The 19,071-nt window shown below is 42.0% G+C and overlaps 1 protein-coding gene across 1 annotated transcript; it reads left to right on the top strand.

Moving 5' to 3' along the window:
• Positions 1–3,237: 3,237 nt before the first annotated feature.
• Positions 3,238–19,023, top strand: LOC147108217 (acidic leucine-rich nuclear phosphoprotein 32 family member D-like). Its single transcript, XM_086004750.1, has 7 exons — positions 3,238–3,427; positions 8,946–9,095; positions 11,813–11,935; positions 14,326–14,542; positions 15,210–15,331; positions 15,650–15,695; positions 17,362–19,023. The coding sequence occupies exons 1-7, from the start codon at positions 3,374–3,376 to the stop codon at positions 17,433–17,435; spliced, it is 786 nt and encodes a 261-aa protein (XP_085860876.1). The 5' UTR covers positions 3,238–3,373; the 3' UTR covers positions 17,436–19,023.
• Positions 19,024–19,071: the final 48 nt, after the last annotated feature.

Below are 19,071 nucleotides of genomic sequence, written 5' to 3'. Positions count from 1 at the left end.
AGTGCGTTTAACATAGTATAGATTTTTTAATTTCTCTGAGCATTGGCAAGAATAAAATAATACATCATGAAACTTCCCTTGGATGGGCCTCCAGGGCCCTCTGCCTGTTCTCTTCTGCCTGTTCAGCCTCACTCCAGTCTATTTTTATTGTTTGTAATCTGCTTCTTCCACCTTATAGCCGATTCCCAAGTCTTATCTGAATTTTGGGAGGTGTTTTTTCGCTGCTGCAAAGCTTTTCTTGCCCTGGGTTGTCATTCAGCTAAGTCTTTTGCTGCCCAAAATGAGGCCTATGGCCTTCTCTTATGAACTCCCCACCCGTCCCCACTGTCACCTCTCGGGAGCCTTCAGGTTCGCCGGAACTGTATTTTATATCAATAACTGTCTTTATATCCTCTTTTATATATATATCACTATTCTATTTTTAATTGCCATTTATAAATATGTACTTAATAGATATACTTTGCATTCATAAATACTAATTTAATCATCTGTAATAAATAGTCATCTTAAAATTTTCACCTGATTAATCTTTATTCATTTAATAAATTTAAATACACAAATTTTGTATTTTCAATTCATAAATATATCATCTCAATTTATATATTCCAATCAATTTTAAAAATAATAGTTTTAACATTTTACTTACTGACATTAGATGAGTGATCATTTCTGTAATTTCTTCTGTAACATTTTATTAATTATCATTTCCATATTTTACTCAACTAATACCAACAATTATTTTGATATTTTATTGACTGAACTTCAATAAAGTATAATTTCAATGTTTTATTTATTCTTTCCTCTAGATTACTCTTATTATTTCTATCATCTTAGAATGTTGCTAATTATAGTTACTTTCATGTTTTCAAAATTACACAGCAATGTAGGGGCCAAGGTGGAGGTTAGAGAGGCAAAGTATTTGTAATGGAGATAATATGGGGTCGGAAACTCAGCTCAGAGTCAAACAGAATTCTGTGGTTGTGAACACTCTTGTTCCGCCTGAGACAGCAGCCGGGGAGATCGATGGAATTGGTGGCAAGTGTACTGGAGTTTGTGGCAATGGGTGAAGACGATGGCTTTGGTCTTACAGATGTTTACCTGGAGGAAATTGTAGTTCATGCAAGGCTGGACGTCAATCAAACAGTCTGACATCACAGAAACAATGGAAGGGTTGAGACAGGTGGTGGAAAGGTAGAGCTTTTCATGTCTCAGCATGTAGATGAGAAAGAGGGGGTCAAGGACAGATTCTTGGGGACTCCAGAGTTAACGTGAGGATGGGAAAAGAAGCCATTGCTAAATTTACTCTGAGTACAATTGGATAGGTAAAAATGGAACTAATCAATGGTAGTCCCACTGAGCTGGATGATGGCGGAGAGGCACTGGAGGAGGACGGTTTGGTTCATCATGTCAAAGGCTGCAGAGAGGAGGAGTAGGGACACCATGGCATAGTCACAGAGGATGTCATTTGTGACTTTGATTAGGGCCGTTTCAGTGCTGTGGCACGGGCAAAAATCTGATTGGAGAGATTCGAACATGGAATTGCAAGGAAGGTAGGCACAGATTTGGGAGGCGACAACATGTTCAAGGACTTTCGAGTTTAAAGGGAGATTGGTCATGACATGAGGTGGTAGTTTTCCAAGGCAGAGGGTCAAGGATGTTATTTTGAAGAGGGGTGGCAGTTTTGAAAGGGAGGAGTATAGTACCTGAGGAGAGGGAACCATTCACAATGTCAGCTAACATGGGGGGCCAGGAAGGGAAGGTGAGTGGTCAACAGTTTAGTGGGAAGGAGGTCAAGGAAGGAGGAGGTGGGTCTCGTAGATGAGATGGCCTTGGAGATGGCATGAGGAAAGATGGATGAGAAACTAGAAAGAGAGAGACAAGGGTTCAAGGCTAGGGCAGGGGAAGGCCTGAGGGCAGGTTTGGCTTGGGGAAAGGGATGGGGGGGTTAGCAGCAGAGACAGTTGAATGGATGGTCTCAATCTTAGTGAAAAAGAAGTCCATGGGCTCATCGTACTTTTTGTTGGAGGTGAGGGTGGAGGGGCCATGAGAGACGAGTTTAAGGATACGGTTGATAGTGGAGAAAAGAAGCCTGGGGTTATCTTTGCTTTTCAGAATGATTCTGGAGTGGTGGATGGTTTTCACAGCGAAAAGTGCTTGATGTAAGACAGCCAGATCAAGTCAAAGACAGCTAATCCAATTGTGTTCCCTGGACTTGAAGGAGCAAAGATGGGAGCCACATTAGGGTAAACAACCATGGTGGAAGAGAGTAATTGTGTTCCCTGGGACAAGGGCATAAAGGTGATGAGTGGTTGGTCAAATTGACAGCTGCAGAAATATGGAAAATGGAAGGCCAAAGTCTCAGCAGTTGGAAGTTTGAAAGTGCAGTTGTAAATCTGCTGTAAAGAGGGAGGAGATCACAGTGAGAAACTCAGGGCGGGACAGTAGACGAGGATTTTAAAGAAGCGGTTAGAGGGGTTAAACAAAGTAAGGTGCTCGAAGGAGAAGATGCCTTTAGATGTAGGTGGAGAGACCAAGGTGTGATTCGGTGATGGGCCACACTATCACAATGTTTGGGCAGGGCAGGTGTTGGGAAGTATAGCCAGGAGGGGAGGCTTCGGTAAGGGGCAAGGTGTCACTACCCGTGAGCCAGATTTCAGTCAAAGGCAGGATGTCAATGCAATCATTCACAATAAGCTCATGGATGTCAAGGGCCTTGTTCACGAGTGAACGGACATTCTGGAGGCTAATGTGGAGAGGGTCAGTGATGATCCGTTGGCAGATTCCATGATGATAGTGGTGGATGAAATCTCCGTTTGTGTCCAGGACATATTTTTACAACCTGCAGTTATCCCCAAGTACTATTTTACTTATTATTCATGTAATTCTGTATAACACCCCAAAGCCAACAGCAGTGATACCAATTGTTGCGCTTCGAGGACGCGAAAAACCTGAGGTGGGGCTGGTTGCAGCGGCGCTGGGTGAAGCTGCAGTGGCGCTGGGCGCCCTTGAGGCGGCGCTGGTTCCGGCGGACTCTGGGTGAATCTGCAGTGACGCTGGGCGCCCTGAGGCGGCGCTGGTTCCGGCGGACTCTGGGTGAATCTGCAGTGACGCTGGGCGCCCTGAGGCGGCGCTGGTTCCGGCGGACTCTGGGTGAAGCTGCAGTGACGCTGGGCGCCCTGAGGCGGCGCTGGTTCCGGCGGACTCTGGGTGAAGCTGCAGTGACGCTGGGCGCCCTGAGGCGGCGCTGCCGAGCTCTCCGCGCCGATCCCCAGAGGCAGCGGCAGTTTGGCGCGGTTGGAACTGCTGTGCGAGAGCCAGGCTTTCCGTCCATTGCTTCATACTCAGAGCGGTTGCCGCGGCCATCCACAGAGTCATGGACATGAAGAAGAGGATCAACCTGGAGCTGAGGAACAGGACTCCGGCAGACGTGAGGCTGGCGCGGGGGGGGGACGCGCTGTGAGCGGGGCCGGGGTGTGTGGCGGGGGGGAAGCCGCTTCGCTCGGACCGCATGGTCGGGCTGGCGGGAGGGCTCCTTGTGGAGAAGGAAAAAAAAAACCACTCTGGGCTCGTCTTTTTATTTTAAATTTCCCGCTGACTCGGCTGGGTGAATGGCGGGGCCTAGGCTTCTCGGGGATGGCGGGGGGGCCTGGGCCGGCAGGAGCGCGACGGCGCTGAAACCCTGCGGCCTGTGCCCGGCTCCGCCTTCACATCCTACCACCGCCACCACCTCAGCCCATCGGCCGGAGCCCGTGTAAACCCCCCCGAGCAGCGGCGGCCGGAGCCCGACCAGGCCAGGCCGCTTGAAGACAGCCCGGTGAGGAGCGGGCCTCAGGCTGGGGCCGCCGCCGCGAAATTGGCGGTTGTTGCGCCCTTTTCCCGCCGGCGCCGAGTTTGCTTCCTTCCCTCCCCCCCACACCCGCTGAAAGTGGCCCCGCTGGTCGCCGCCCCTCTCCCCGGCCCAGCGCAAGCCGACGGCTCGGCCGCCCCACGTGTTGGCAGCGAGCGGCTGCCGGCGCGGGGGGATGGGGATTGAGCCCGGCCTCCTCCATCGGCGCTAAAGCCCCGCTCCCACCGCCCGCCGCCGCTCTATTCTCCCACCGCTTGGCTGAGCGGCCGCCCCGAGCCCCAGCCTGATGTGCAAAAGAGACGATTGGTTTCTTTGTTGTGCGTCGGACCATTTTGAGAGGCTCCCATGAGAAGCGTCGACTTTCTACCATCAGTTTACTCCAGGACATGGTTTGTAAACGGTGCCTTTTCTAGGACCTATTTAACTTGTTTTGCTCAGTCCATTTATTTGGATCCACTTTTATTTTTACAGAAACTGTGGACATGACTTATGGATTTTCATTGAATGCATTCTTTCATGCGATCAATTGCATCGAGTCCTTGATCTTAATTCTAACTTAAAAGTGTAGATTTTTTTAATTGCCACAACCCCCCCAGTTAGCAACTCGGAATTACTGATTTATTACACTTTCTGAAATGTCCTTTAGTTTATGTAGGATTAACTAATCTGTGCTAGTGTGCGTTTACTGGCATTCCCAGGGTTCCTTTGCAGCACAATAATATTCAGACTTAATTGGAAAAGTGCAGTCTGTTTAGGATTGGCGTTTCTTGGGGAGCAGAAGTGAACAGAGGCTTGCATTTATTGCACTTTCTGGACTCTTTAATTCATTCAGATAGTATAAACCAGCAAAACTGTCGGGTTATCTGGCGCTGTGGACAGTGAAATATTTATTTTGATTGAATTTAGGTTTACAGAGTTAAAATATTTGCATACTGTAAAGGACTGCATTGACTCAAAATTAGTAGTATTTGAGAAAGGGAATATAATTATGCCAAGAACTGTAACGTGACTTTATAAATATTTAGAGGAAAACTGCAGAATGGTTAGAAATTGATAAAAAGGTAGCTTAAGTAAGATCATCTTGGGGGCTGGGTTTCAAAACTGGTAAAACAATAACATTGACCACTGACCACCTCCTGCAGGATTTGGGGTGATTAATTTTGGTTAGCCAGGTGTCTGTCAATGTAGAAACCCATTACAAAGTTTTAATTTCAAAACCAAGCTACTAAGAAATCCATGAATACAGTTTCTGTTTGCATGATGTGGAGTGCTTGGACTTTTCCCATCGGGACTCCTGACACTTGCCTATCCCAGAGAACTTAGCCACAGGTTGCAAGCTTGGGGATCCTGTAGTATCCACAGGGGTGGTGCTGGAGTTTACTAGCACTAAGAATCTTCCTGTTACTTGCCTCGTCCAGACCACCCTACACATTATAGCACTGGTCTGCCAGGTTATCTGGAGCTGTGGGAAGAATCCCAGTGAAAGGTTTCGGCTCCTGGGATCGCGACCCTGGGCTGGCAGGATCCCATTAATGAGCCAGTCGAGCTGTGCCTTATATTACTGTGGAGGATAGTCACTAGTTGATCATTTAAACAACTGACGAACATAGAAGATAGGAGTAGGCCATTCGGCCCTTCGAGCCTGCTCCGCCATTCAATGTGATCATGGCTGATCATCCAAATTCAGTACCATATCCCTTGATCCCTTTAGCCTCAAGAAATATATCCAACTCTTTCTTGAATATATTTAATGAACTAGCCTCCACCGCCCTCTGTGGCAGAGAATTCCACAGGTTCACCACTCTCTGGGTGAAGAAATTCCTCCTCATTTCAGTCCTAAATGGCTTACCCCTTATCCTTAGACTATGACCCCTGGTTCTGGACTCCCCGGCCATCAGAAACATCTTTCCTGCATCTAGTCTGTCCAGACCTGACAGAATTTTATAGGTTTCGATGAGATCCCCTCTCAATCTTCTAAACTCCAGTGAGTATAAGCCCAATCGACACAATCTCTCCTCATATGTCATTCCTGCCATCCCAGGTATCAGCCATGTGTTTGAGGACTTGCTCAAAGGGTCTGTTCTTGCCTCTGAGTCAGTGGTTGTGGGCTTACTTCTTACACCACAAGTTGAGAGACTGCTGCATAGAGGTGCCATCTTGCAATTGTAACATTAAGCTAAGGTCCTGTTCTCCCCCAGCCCCCCCTCGGGTAGATGTAAAAGATCCTATGGTATTATTCAAAGAAGAACAGGTGAGTTCTTTCTGTCCTGGGCAGCATTTATCTCTCAATCAAGTCCACTAAAGTAATTACAACAACAGCGAGTAATTCAGTGGGTGTGAAGCACTTTGGAACATCCTGAGGATGTGAAAGACGCTATGTAAATGCAAGTTCCTTTTTTCTTGGTGTGAGGGTGCAGGCACCAGGCGTTTTTCTGGGGTGGTATAGTAAGCAGCACAACTCACATTACAAAATGTCCATTACCACATCCTGACCACAAGATGGACACACATCATATCTTGTCTAACCTTAGTTCCACCAGTTATAGGTAATGGAGCTTCAGCAGCAGCTACTTGCCTCTGCAACCCAATCGTGGTAGGTACTGAGCTATGGGTAAATGCACGTGTGTTCTTGTAGCTTCCAGTAGCCATTGTACTAAGTCTGAGCCATCAGAGAATTGGAAGAATTTATGCAGCACAGCTTGCGACATGCTAGCTACCTTGGTGTTGTAAACGTCTCAAGTTCAATGTCTGTATAAAGGCTCACTCGTTATCTGTTTAAGGTGTCAGACTTGGCTCAGTAGTAGCAATCTCGTCTGAGTGAGTACCAGATTTATGAAAAAGTAGTGTTCGCGAAATGGAATAGATGCTCCTGATACAATGGAATTGCCAAACAATTGTTTACGCCAAAAGGTTATACAGAAAGTAACCTTGTAATCCACTGTAATGTGGTTCAGTTTGCACTTGGGTTCAGGTCTCACTGCAAGACTTGAGCACATAATCCAGCCTGACTTCAGTTCAGTACTGGGGAAGTGCTGCGCTGTTGGGGCTGCCGTTTGTTTTCCGATGGGTGTGAAAGGCCCCACGACACTTGTTGAAGAAGAGCAGGGGGGTTTTGGTGTCCTGGCCAATGTTTAGCTCTCAACCAGCACCACCAAAAACCCATTTGGCCGTTTATCTCATTGCTGATTTGGGGTCCTTTCTCTGCAAATTGGCTGTGGTGTTTACCTACGTTGCAACTGTACTTCATTGGCTGTGAAGCATTTTGGGATATCCTGAGGGCATGAACGATGCTATCAAAGTGCAAGTTCGTTCTTTCCTTCTTTAATCCAGCTTCTTATGTGAGCAACTTTGGGAAAGAGACATATCTGCTGTGAGGTTGAGTTCTCCAGGGTGCTCAGTGACAGGTCATTGTAGGCTGATGCCTTACCTCCCTGAAACCAGTTCCCCATTTACCACAAATCTACCTTGCTTCATTATGTGCTAATGAACCAGAATTTCACTTGAGTTTCTGTGCCTAACAATCACCTGTCAATGGACTTATGGGGAATAGGTCTGACTTTTTAATGTTATACTAATATACTTTCTGTATGACACAGTGGATGATTTGTAATTTTCTCCACCATAATAAAAGGTGCAATTATCCTAGAGTGCTGCTCCACCCTGAGCTGTGTTTTCTTCCCCATGCCTGATTTATTACCAAGACCACTTCCTTTCAATGCTGAGATTGCCCAGCTCTCATTAGTGGCCTTCACAAACCACAACTTACCCATGGCCCTAGAGAGCCCTGCACTCCTGCTAAGCTTCACTGCTGTGTGCCAGCAGATTTTCTGGTCCCTCAATGGATTTGCTGCACAGTACCTCTGCAATCTCCCGCTGTCTATATTGGCAGCCACCCTCTGCTTCTCTGAGATTAGATTACTTCTTATTCTCCACTCCCTCTGCTTTGCCATTAGTGGCAACTCTTATCTACAGCATTAACCTAGGAACAGATGTAAGCAATTATGTTCACTACCATATAGCTGTCTATAATTTAGAACTGCCACCAAATTATATATAGCCTATCAAATCAATGCACAGGTTTTGAATTGGATTGTTTTGAATCAGTGCTGCCACAATTACCAGCAGAGGCAGTGTTGAGAACAGTCACATCTAGCTGCCCAGCACCACCCCAAGCAAGCACTCGGTGATACTACAGATATCGAGTAAAAGGCCGTTGAGATCTTGGGCTTTATCTCCTACCACTGTTTTCTGCTAATTTTCTCTCTACTCCCCACACCTCAGAAGTGTTAACTCTTTGCTAGGGTACAGGTCCACGGGCACTGGTTGAATGTGATAGTTTGCCCAAACAGGCATTCTTGGTGTGCGAGCCTAGACCCTGAATATTAAACTGCAGACAGCATCGTCACTCAGTACATTTTGCCCTCACCCTGTGTCCACAAACACTATTGGGATGTGATCTGGAGCAAGGAGACGACCCTGGCTAATTTCAGTTGCAGTTCCCCAACCATTGCCCCAGCTGAGATCTGCTAACTTAGCCCATAAAGGGGCATTGGGCAGGGTCAGCTGCTGAATATGCCTCTTTGAATAAGTACAGGTGCTCAGGCACTTAGCTTCACTATACCTGAGCCAGACAAGCTGGATGGAGCCGAAAGGCCCAGAATTCACATTTGCTGCCGGGAAGCAGGCATTTACAGAGCTGCTTGGGCCCCAATTCCACCAGGACCGAATCCTGGCACGCACTGGACACCTTCATATAGTGCAGTGGTGGCAATGTGAGTTAAGATGGTGGGATTTAGTGTGGCTGGTTTCATGCTGTAAGCCCCGCCTCTTCCAGTACAGCTCCTGCCCCAACACCGGGCAGAATTTAGGTCCCATTCCACTTTCTGGCATTCTCACCTAACTTATGCTGCTGTAGTTCCCTCTAGGCCCAGGAATTTGGGGCCCTAACGTCTTAAAAATATCTAATACAGTGCACTGAAGACTATACTGCAGTAATTTGAGAGTCATGCCGTACTATAGTCAAGGCTTTGGGAAAAATTGTCTCTTGCGTTTATCTGAAAGACATTTTTGGTTATCCGATTGGTTTTTCTCTTTACAGGTTAAGGAGCTGGTTCTGGACAACTGCAGATCAAATGATGGCAAAATTGAAGGACTGTCTGCAGCATTTGAGAGCTTAGAGTTTCTCAGTATGATCAATGTCATGCTGACATCTGTGTCAGATCTCCCAAGGTTAAATAAACTAAGAAAGGTAGGAATTTGAACTCATTTAGCATTTTTTGGGTGGAGTTGATCATCCCAGAAAGGTCAAGCTACTAATGCAACACAGCCAATCTACTGGACATGAGGTTCTGTGTCTGCTAGGTGTAATCTTCCTGGTGGGAAACTTTCCATTGATTACATTGAATACACGCCATTAAGTGTAACTGTACGGTGATCTTGGATTCTGAGCATAGCTGTTAAATGGTTATAAAGAAACTCTGCTGAGGCTGCGATACTATGGTAAACTTGTGAACCATCTAACAATTTAAACTTCCAATTAATATCTGCCTAATAATATTTATAGTTCGCAATGCTTAACCATGTGATGTCGGTAACTGATAACCACAAATGTGTTCATAAAGTATTAATGCATCTGTGCCTGACTTCATCTTTGATTCTGAATATTAGGCATTGAATACTTAGTTTAGGAGTGTACAGTGTCCTCGGTGATTGGTTTGTGTAACTGTTAGTATACATTGGACTGGGTAATGGTAGATGAATGAAAGGAAACTAAATTTAGATACTTACATTCAAGTTCAAGCTAAATTAGATATCTATAACCTTAGATGCGAATGGTAAATCTCCAATTCTGGTATGGAATTATAGAAAAGTGTTAAGCAATTCATCGAATATCCTTCCGCCACTATTCCTTACAGATATTCCGTTACCAGTATTATAGATTATTAATCTACATATCGTGGCCCTTTAAATTCTTTTCATTGTATTAGCTCCTTTTGGCATTTTTTTTTTGTTCTCGATGTGGGCGGTGCTGGCAATCCTGCATTTATTGCCCATCCTTGGTTGGCTTGAATCTGTGGCGGTAGGCCTTCTTGAACCACTGCAGTCCTTATAGTGATTTTCCAAGTGGGAAATTCTTGGATTTTGAGCCAGTGACAATGAGGGAACAATGAGATGTGTCCAAGTCAGGATGGTATGTGACTTGGTAAAGGTGTTCCCATGCTGTTGATGTAGTGCTTTCTGTAGATAGTACATACTGCATCAATGGTGAGCAGGAGGGATATTGAGTCCAGTGGCAGGGACACTGATCAGTTGGGTTGCTCTGTCCTGGGTGGTGGTTCTTCAATAAAAGCGTGCAATTGCTTTAACATTTGAGCAGACAACATCTCTAGCTGAAGCAGCTTGTCCAGCTGTTAGCCTATTGTCTTCAGCATGCCATTTATCACTTGGCTAAAACACCATACCAGCAAACACATAAAAAAATTTACACTTCAATTCTTGGTATCTCGGCAAGAGTTCATATTCAGTCGTTTGCACTTTACATAAATTAGCAAATTTGCTGTCATTAGTTGGCTTATAAACTATTTTACAATGGTATCAACATTCATGCCTCGAGTAGGTTGATCTGAGCTTACTAATGCCCCCAGTTATTTTGAGAAGTTCAAATCCTGGTCACAAGCCCTCAAGATAGTGACTGGTCAACCTGAATTATGTGAGGGATATTAATTGAAGGGTATCAGGTAATTATTTTCCCCTCTCCTAATATGTATACATCTGATCAATCAGCTGGAATTTCCCATTGATGTTTGAGGCTTGTAGGATGCCAATCTTAGCTTCCTTTTGAACTACCTTTTATAACCTAGTCCAATATTTATTGATAGCTATGCAAGCCCTAATCAATTAACACAGGGGAGCAGTATGACACTGAATAAAGCTCCTAATTGGCAGTCATCCATGATAAAATCGACATCAGTTAATATTTTATTTAACAGCATTTATGATAGCATCATCAGGAGGTTAAACATTGAGAGTATACTTGGGTAGAATAACTAATCACTATGGGTACAAATGTAGTTGTAAGTATATCACATTATCCCAGCGTTAGCTGGGTTTCACTTTTTTAACAATATAACAGTTACATTCAGTACAACTTCGTACAGTTATGTTTACAGTTCAAATTTAATACATTTCCAGCCTGGAGCTTTTGGTCTTACTCCTCTGTGATATGAGCACAGACATACAATCTCCTCTGTCCAATAGATTAGCTGTTTTATGCTTGGCTTCTCTGCCATCCACTTGAGATGTTCAACTTCTCCTGGAGATGGTTTGTGGTGAGTTGCAAGCGATGGTCATTGTCATCTTTGGTCATCATGTCCTAACTACAATCACCGTAGACATATTATTTCTCTCGTTATGCTATTACTTTACTCTCACATTGTGTTAAAAGGCTTGCCACGTGATTAATAGTATATAACCTTATGAGTTTGCTTCTGAGATTAAACACTTCACTTTCTGAACCTTCCAACTTTCAATCTTAACAGTTTCTCCACTCAGAAGACATGATTCCTAAACTCTTTACACATGGCCTTTTGTGCCTTTTAATTTAACCAAATGTGTGGCTATGGACTCGTGGTAGTTTCTACACAAAACTGGCACTGCCCTTGGTTTCTGATTGGTTTTTAGGGCTTCAATTATTGATATTTTCATAGTTGTAATTTGACTTTAGTTGCAGTTACTGTATTTTGAGCTTATTGAAAAGCCAGGATGTGCAAATTATTTTAAAATTATATTGTGCAGCTACCGCCTACCCGTGATCTGTATTTTAAAAACGATCCTGTCTGTGTATTGCAGTGCTACAGTAGGCTGTGAGCGGCACCGGGCCTATGGTTGTGGCTTGCTGAATTTTTAAATTTGTAACAAAATAGTTTGGCATTGAGATTTGTAAGCATTGCAATCTTAATTTTTCAGCTTGAACTAAGTGATAACAGAATATCTGGAGGCCTTGAAGTTCTGGCAGAAAGGACCCCAAGCCTTACACATTTAAACCTCAGTGGAAATAAAATCAAGGACATCAACACTCTGGAGCCTTTGGTAAGAAATTAGTAATAGTTGAGGGTTGAAATTTAGAAGCCCTGATTAATACATATATATACTATAGCCTGGCAAGACTTCAGCTGGATAGAATTATGGCTGTAACGAGTCAGCAATTATCCGTTGCTGCCTAGTGATACAGCAAAGCAGCGAGCCTTGATAGGCAAAAATTAGTTGCGTGATTGTTTCAGAATTTCTCAGTAATCAGCTCCCTTCATTGGAGACTTATAGTAGCTGCATGGAGAGTTTAAACTGATGGATTACTGGATTATCATTTGAGGTTTTTAAAATACACATTTTGGCCAAATTTTGCTCGCAAGGCAAAAGGTGCCAACGCCTGCAAGTGGAACAATGCACTTTGGACAGCCAGTGGTTGCACTTAACCTGTACTACTTGTGTGCCTCCACTGTGGCCTCAGATAACAACATTTTAGTGGGTGCTTTTGTGCTGTGGAGCTGGATTTGAACTATGTGATAACAAAATATCTTGAGTCTTGAATTTCCAAATTCATTTTGGATCCTTGGGTAGAGAAATGAGTTTTTTTAAATGGTAAAAGCTGTGGTGCTAATATTTTTCACTTCCTTGGTTGTTTGGGTTAATGAGATGGCCTGATTTTATTTGGTACTGAGAAGAGAAAGGAGAAGGAAGATACAAGATTCGCTTACAGAATTGTGTCTGAGTGGGAGCGTCTGAGACAGAAATGCATTAGAGGACTGAGATACCCTAAAGCAATTGGGAGTAAATTTTGAGCCTTTTATCAATGTCCTCTGGGCGGCTGGAAGCTAGCCAATGTAACGCCTGTGTTCATGAAGGGAGAGATGCATAAACCAGGTAACTATAGACCAGTTAGTCTATTCAAGATGAAATTAGTGAGCGTTTAGAAATACATAAGATTGACTTGTTAAAGGCAAGTCATATTTAATAAGTTTGAATTTTGAAGAAATGGGTAATAGGACAGATATAGTAGATGTGTATATATAAAACTTGAGCAGGTGTTCAATAAATACCTAATAGGAGGCTTGTTAGAAAGATTTGAGGCATAAGAAAAGTGCATTAGAAAGTTGATGAACAGAAACAGGACTGGATTTAATGGGTGTTGATCAGAATAACAAGGGATGGGTAAACATACTCTGGAACGATGCTGAAGGGTGTGGATAAACAGCTATAGGATTAAATAGCATTCTTTGAAAATGCAGTTAGGTAACGCCATTTTACAAAGTCATGGATTTTGGGTTCTATAAATAGGATCATGAGGGTACTAGAGCAAAGAGTTATGGTACAAGGGCAATGGTTAGGTCTTAGTTTTGGGTGCCCCATTACAGAAAGGGTATTAATGCCGCAAAAATTCACCGGGACGATGGAGAGAAATTATTTCCACTGGAGCAGGGTAGGCTAAGAGCAGATTTAATAGAAATGTTGTTTCTAGGTTTGTTGCTGTAACCCTGAAATTTAAGTTCAAAGGGAGAGAGAAGCCGTGCTTCAAACACCAATTGGTATCGGATCAAACAGCCTAAACCCAGGTCACTGTTTTGCGACTAATGACGTTGTACCACAAAGCATTATAACATGCAGTGCCTGGCGCTCTCAGCTCTCCGGTGGAAAGACTTCCACAGTTAATACAAATGGTCCAAAACACTCCTTCTCCAGCAGTGTGTGTGGATTCCTCGAGTTCTCCTCTCATTGAGCATCTCAGGACTTTACATGTATATTAATGAGAAGCGAACCTCAAAATGACATGCAAGTCCTGTTTTAAGGATATTTCACTTGAAGTTAGGATTGTCATTGCAACACTTCAAAAACACTTTGTTGGCTATGAAAGGCTTTGGGGCGTTTTGAAGTCGTGAAAGGCGCCACATAAATGCAAGTCCTTTTCCTTTTAGCTAAATAGTGCAGAAGTAACACAGTAGAACCGATTGTACTCGCTCACGTCGGGGCACTTTCCAACTTTCATTTTAAGTAAACTGTCTCCTGGATCAAAGCTTTTACCTTAATCAGTCCTTCATCAAAAGAATCTTGTTTCATTTAAATTTGCAGTAGCGACATCCTCCATTGCAAAATAGTTACTGTAGATTTTTTTTTAATTGTATAAGTGTGCATGAGAAAGAGAAGTCGAATTCTGTTCCCACCCAAAGTTTCCAGGTGTGAAGACAAATTGATATTTAAGGTACATGGAGTATTTGTTACAAAATATCTATTGTTACAATAGGTTCCATGAGATATATACTGAATTTAAAGAAAAATATAGCCAAGTTGAATCATACCTGCTGTATCCCTTTCTCCCACCCTCCTTGTACTTCAGCACTGTCAAGTGAACATCATGGGAATGAAGGTAAAACAAGTGTGATGTATTCTGTTTTCATAACTCTGGAATTTATTTTCTTGTTCAACAGAAGAAACTTCTGAATTTGAGGAGTCTTGACTTATTTAATTGTGAAGTGACTAACTTAAATGACTACAGAGATAGCATGTTCAAGCTGCTCCCCCAGCTCACGTACCTTGATGGATACGACCAGGATGACCAAGAGGCCCCAGATTCAGATGTGGAAGGAGATGGTGACTGTCTCGACGATGACGACGAGGAAGATGATGAGGAGGAAAATGAAGATGGTAGGTGTTTGCACAGGATCTAAGCTGATGATCAAAACTCGAGGTGTTTTATTACTTCATAACCACAGACTGGTTAAACTAGAAATAGTTTTATTACTGTAATTACAATAACCTAAAATAAACATCTGAAACAGTTTTATATATAAAAAATGTAAATGCTTTACCTGTGCTCATGGTCTTGTCTGTTCTCTCCATTGTAACTTTAATTGTGTTTCTTTCTAATAAATTTACTCTGTTCTTTAGTTTTTATATTTTCTTAACTTTTAAATGTGTAACTTTATTGTTTGCTTCCATGGTCCCATTTTGGAAGTGGAATCAAAATTGCTTTTAGGTTAAAATATGGGTATAAAACCTTCTCCTTTACCCAATCGAATGGCAAAAACTTGCTTAGTCACAAGACCATGGCCTAAGTGTGTCCCTGTTGCTCCTTGCTCCATTTTTTAGTAACCGGAAGTGGGCTCAACATTAAACTGCTGTTGGTGCATTTGGAGTCTCTGTTCTGCCTACAAAGTTTATTTCTGCTTACCATTTATTTGGTTTGAAACTGAGTGTCTAAGTAAAAGCTACTATTAAATTTGTTTCATTGTGATCTTTTGTTTAAAAGTATTGTCTATAGTACTTCATTATCTGCACTGATTTAATTCACTAACTTTTATAATTTTTGTAGTTGAAGAGGAGGAGGAGGAGGATGATGAAGAGGGGGAATTTGATGTCTTGGATGAGGAGGATGAAGATGAACTTGATGAAGATGATGACGATGACGATGATGACGTCAGTGTAGAGGATGATGTAAGCAATAAACAAACCATTTCCTCAGAAAACACATCTTCCTGATTTGATCTATCTGTCTTTATTTCTCTTTTCCTTTTTATTTTTCACGTGTCTGAGACTAGTTTTATAGTTGTGGGATCCAGTTGTAGGGCAAACTCTGCCTCAACCTATTAGAAAAACTGTCCGGTGACATCAGATCTACACACGTTAAGTCCAGGCTGTCATCCCACTTTGGGATTGGTTTTGTGCACAGGATGTCCACAAATATTTGCATCCAAGTGTGTGGTGCTGTTATTGTTACAGTCGAGCCTGATATTTTTGTTCTTTTTCATCTAGGAGGATGAGGATGAAGAAGCTGAAGATGGTGAAGAGGAATGCAAAGGTAAGTTTCAAGCATTTGGCTAGTTTATTTATAATGTAGAAAAGATGTATATTACGTAATCTCTAATGTATACTAAAAGTTTTGTCCATCATGCACATTTCGTCCGTTCAGAATCATGATTTTCTGCTGATCCTACTTCGCTCCCTATCCACTGGTCGCCTTTAGTCACTACCTCCACTGCTGTCCGATTCTTTAACCCCACTGCACTTCTCCTACGTCCGAAACCACCTCCCACAATCACCATGTGCTTACAGACACCTGTCACATCACCCCACCCACTCTCTCTCTCTATTCTGGAAACACCTTTCCCATTTCTCCTACTATAAACCCAAGACTTCCTCCTCAGTGCTTTATAAACATTTTGTCAACAGTCTGAGCCACTCAGCCTTTACCACCCACTCATGGCCTCTTTGTGGCTTTATTGTTGCCTCCTCTTTCCATAACATTTTATACCCCCAGGCCTGCTCAATCTGTCGTCCGATGTCCAACTACATGCTAACAAACCCCCAACCATTTTGAAAACAAGTTTGGACATTTAAACACTTATTATACACGTTTATATTAAAATAAACATAACCTTCCACCGACTACACAAACTGACTTTCTACAAATATTTTTATGTATACCTGTAACAGAATAATCTATACAAATGATATTGAATACTCTTATGGAAAATTTATATATATATTATCTGTACATCAGTGTTCCCCGTAATATTTTTTGGACAATGTGGCCCCTTTAACGGGCTGCGCGGCCCATTCAAAAGTCTGCGCATGTGCTTTTTTTTCCCCCAATGTAAAAGCCGGCTCACCAGCTACACAGGACCCCTGGAGTGCTGCGCAGCCATGCAGCTTAAAGAGAACATTGCTGTACATATCTATCTACCTGTTCTTAAAAATCTTGCGTGTATATATACGCACTTCTTGTCCACGAACCTTGCATCCTGTTCTCATTTTTGGTATGGCTTTTATGCCAACATTTAACATTAAAACTGCCTATGTAAATAGTTGCCTGAATCACACTATAGGCTTTTGGAAGGAAAACATGTCTGCCTTTTTTTCCTCAGTATCTGCAATTTCTCATGTCTAGCATAAAGTTTTAAATAAAAATTATGTATTTCACAATAACAATTATATTTACTAATTAAATTGTATTTTAATGCCTTAAAGTTTTTACTTCAAGGAGCACCAGGGTGCATATCAGGGAAATTGGACACACTTTCCAGGACTTTCCGCCCATTAATTTTAAGAAACAAAAAAATTACCCTTAAGTACTTTAAGGCAGAAACTTAATGACAACAATTAATTGACAATAGGGAAAAGAGCAGGATGGGCGATTGAGAGTGGAGGAGGCTAACGGGCAGCATTGCAGAGAAGAGAATTGTGACTATTTTTGTCATCATGTGAGTTTTGCTGTAGACAAGCAACCTTAAATCTCTCAACTTATAAGGCAGCAAGTCAGTTTCTATCTTATTTTTTAATAGGCTCTGTAACCCTTCTCCAAATGGTCCCAATATAATGGAAATAATTTCCTCCTTCATATCTGCTGCCCCCTCGCCTTATCTCGGTGAAGACCAATATAGTTGGCTTGCCTTTTGCTTTTCAATGCAACAATCACTTAACTAAAACACTATATCTTAATATTTGAATAAATGCTCCCTTCACAGAAACTGCCCAAGGCCAGAAACGGAAGCGGACCCAAGAGGATGATGGCGAAGAGGATACTGAAGATGATGAATGAGCTCAATAAATGTATAGACTGTGACTGTGGTTGATATTCGCATCAAGTGACATTCCTCTGAGGCAGTATCTGTAGCTATGGCGATGTGTATTTATGAAAAATATATTTCATGAGCTATTCTGTTTAAAAGTGCATTTATAATAACAGATTATCACATTTCTGACAAGTTGGATATACCATCTGGATTGCTGGGGGTCTGGAATGTTGCCTTAGATTGGTCAGAGTTGCCACTGTTAAACCAAAGTTGTACTATGTAAACTTGGGTAGTGGTGAGTTTTGTTTATAATCTCTCCCCTTTAACTCCCATAAGAATCGGTTACCATCCCGCTCCAAAGAGCGTGCGATTTTTTTTTTTTAAGCAAAGTTTCCCACCAGTATTTGTATTTCTCTTCACTTTCTTCCCCCTTCCCTCCACCCCTCATGGATTGGTATTCCAAAGAGTGACAAAGGAGCTTGAGTGGCTTGGCATTCCTGAGCCATTAAGTTTGTTGAAGGGTGCAAGTGCTCCATAGCCTTAGCTAGTAGAAAGCTATGACTTCAAACTGATAGGTGATTCTTGTGGTAGGTATTCATTTTTTAAATACCACTCGCTATTACTAAGGATAGCCGTTATACATTATTATAAAAAAAAACCTGTCTCAAACCCACTGCATTCAGTTTAGAGTTTATGCCATTACTGTGCCTTATAGTGTAGTTGGTCCAGCAGACAATGTTTTTGTTAAATGTGGTTGGGATTATCAAGTTGTCGCTGTACTTAAAAGTCTATTAGGGTGTACAATAAGACAGCCTGTGCAATCCGTCAGAAATGTCTCTTGTTTTTTAAATGCCAGTGTCCATTATTGACTACTTATTGTTTTGGCATTTCCATAGCAACAGAACTGATGCAAGAGTGGAGAGCAGAAGTGTTTTAAGAAGCTGTCTTTTTCAGAAACCTGAGTATGAAAAATCTATTTCATAATTATAATTAAGGTATATTTTGTAGTTGCAACTGCCAGACACTCATTGGTGTTCTACGTTTTAGTGCAGGGCTCTGAACTGTTGCTGACTTTCTAATGTTTCGTCTTAAAAATGGATCTGGTAGAAATGTCACTAGCAGTTGTATAGAAATCAAAATGTATTGAGAGCCTTGCTACAGGTATACCAGATTTTCTGAAAAAGGTTGTTCAGTTTTTAATTACAAATGCAAAAAAAACCTTATAAAGAGGAAAGTAAATGGCTTTCAAATATTTGTATAAACTCGGTCAACAGTCTCTTTGTATTATAACAGTATATTATGGAATTAGTTCTAGATACCCATTGAAAAATGGATATTTATAAACTCTGGGACTTTTTTAAAGAAAACTAAATGTTGAGATTAGAAACTAGGTAATTTGTTACTTTTTATTTTTAGTGTGGTGTGAATTTTTTAGAGCAAAATGAATTTGAATATAAATTTTCAGTGTAGTAACTTTACAAATGTATTAAACTTTGAAATGTTGCTGTTCAGGTTATTTCTGTACAGAAAATAAGTTCAGAAGACCTATTTCATGTTAATGTATCTAGTTTTGTTATAAATTTTCAAAATAAATGGGTTTTTAATAAAAAAGAACTTTTTTTTTTTACTTTCAACTGCAGATATCTACCCTTTAACGTCCTG

The sequence above is a fragment of the Somniosus microcephalus genome, chromosome 13 (assembly GCF_052327205.1).
Source record: "Somniosus microcephalus isolate GS21.2 chromosome 13, FLI_Smic_1.0, whole genome shotgun sequence".
Taxonomy (NCBI): domain Eukaryota; kingdom Metazoa; phylum Chordata; class Chondrichthyes; order Squaliformes; family Somniosidae; genus Somniosus; species Somniosus microcephalus.
The sequence above is the reverse complement of the archived record's forward strand: the minus strand, read 5'-3'. Positions and strand labels throughout refer to the sequence as shown.

What these genes read in the sequence shown, in the direction of transcription:
- LOC147108217 (XM_086004750.1), top strand. Translation starts at nt 3,374, where the DNA reads ATGGACATGAAGAAGAGGATCAACCTGGAGCTGAGGAACAGGACTCCG. An exon ending in TCAACACTCTGGAGCCTTTG is followed by an intron (nt 11,936 to 14,325) that starts GTAAGAAATTAG and finishes CTTGTTCAACAG; the next exon opens with AAGAAACTTCTGAATTTGAG. An exon ending in ACGTCAGTGTAGAGGATGAT is followed by an intron (nt 15,332 to 15,649) that starts GTAAGCAATAAA and finishes TTTTTCATCTAG; the next exon opens with GAGGATGAGGATGAAGAAGC.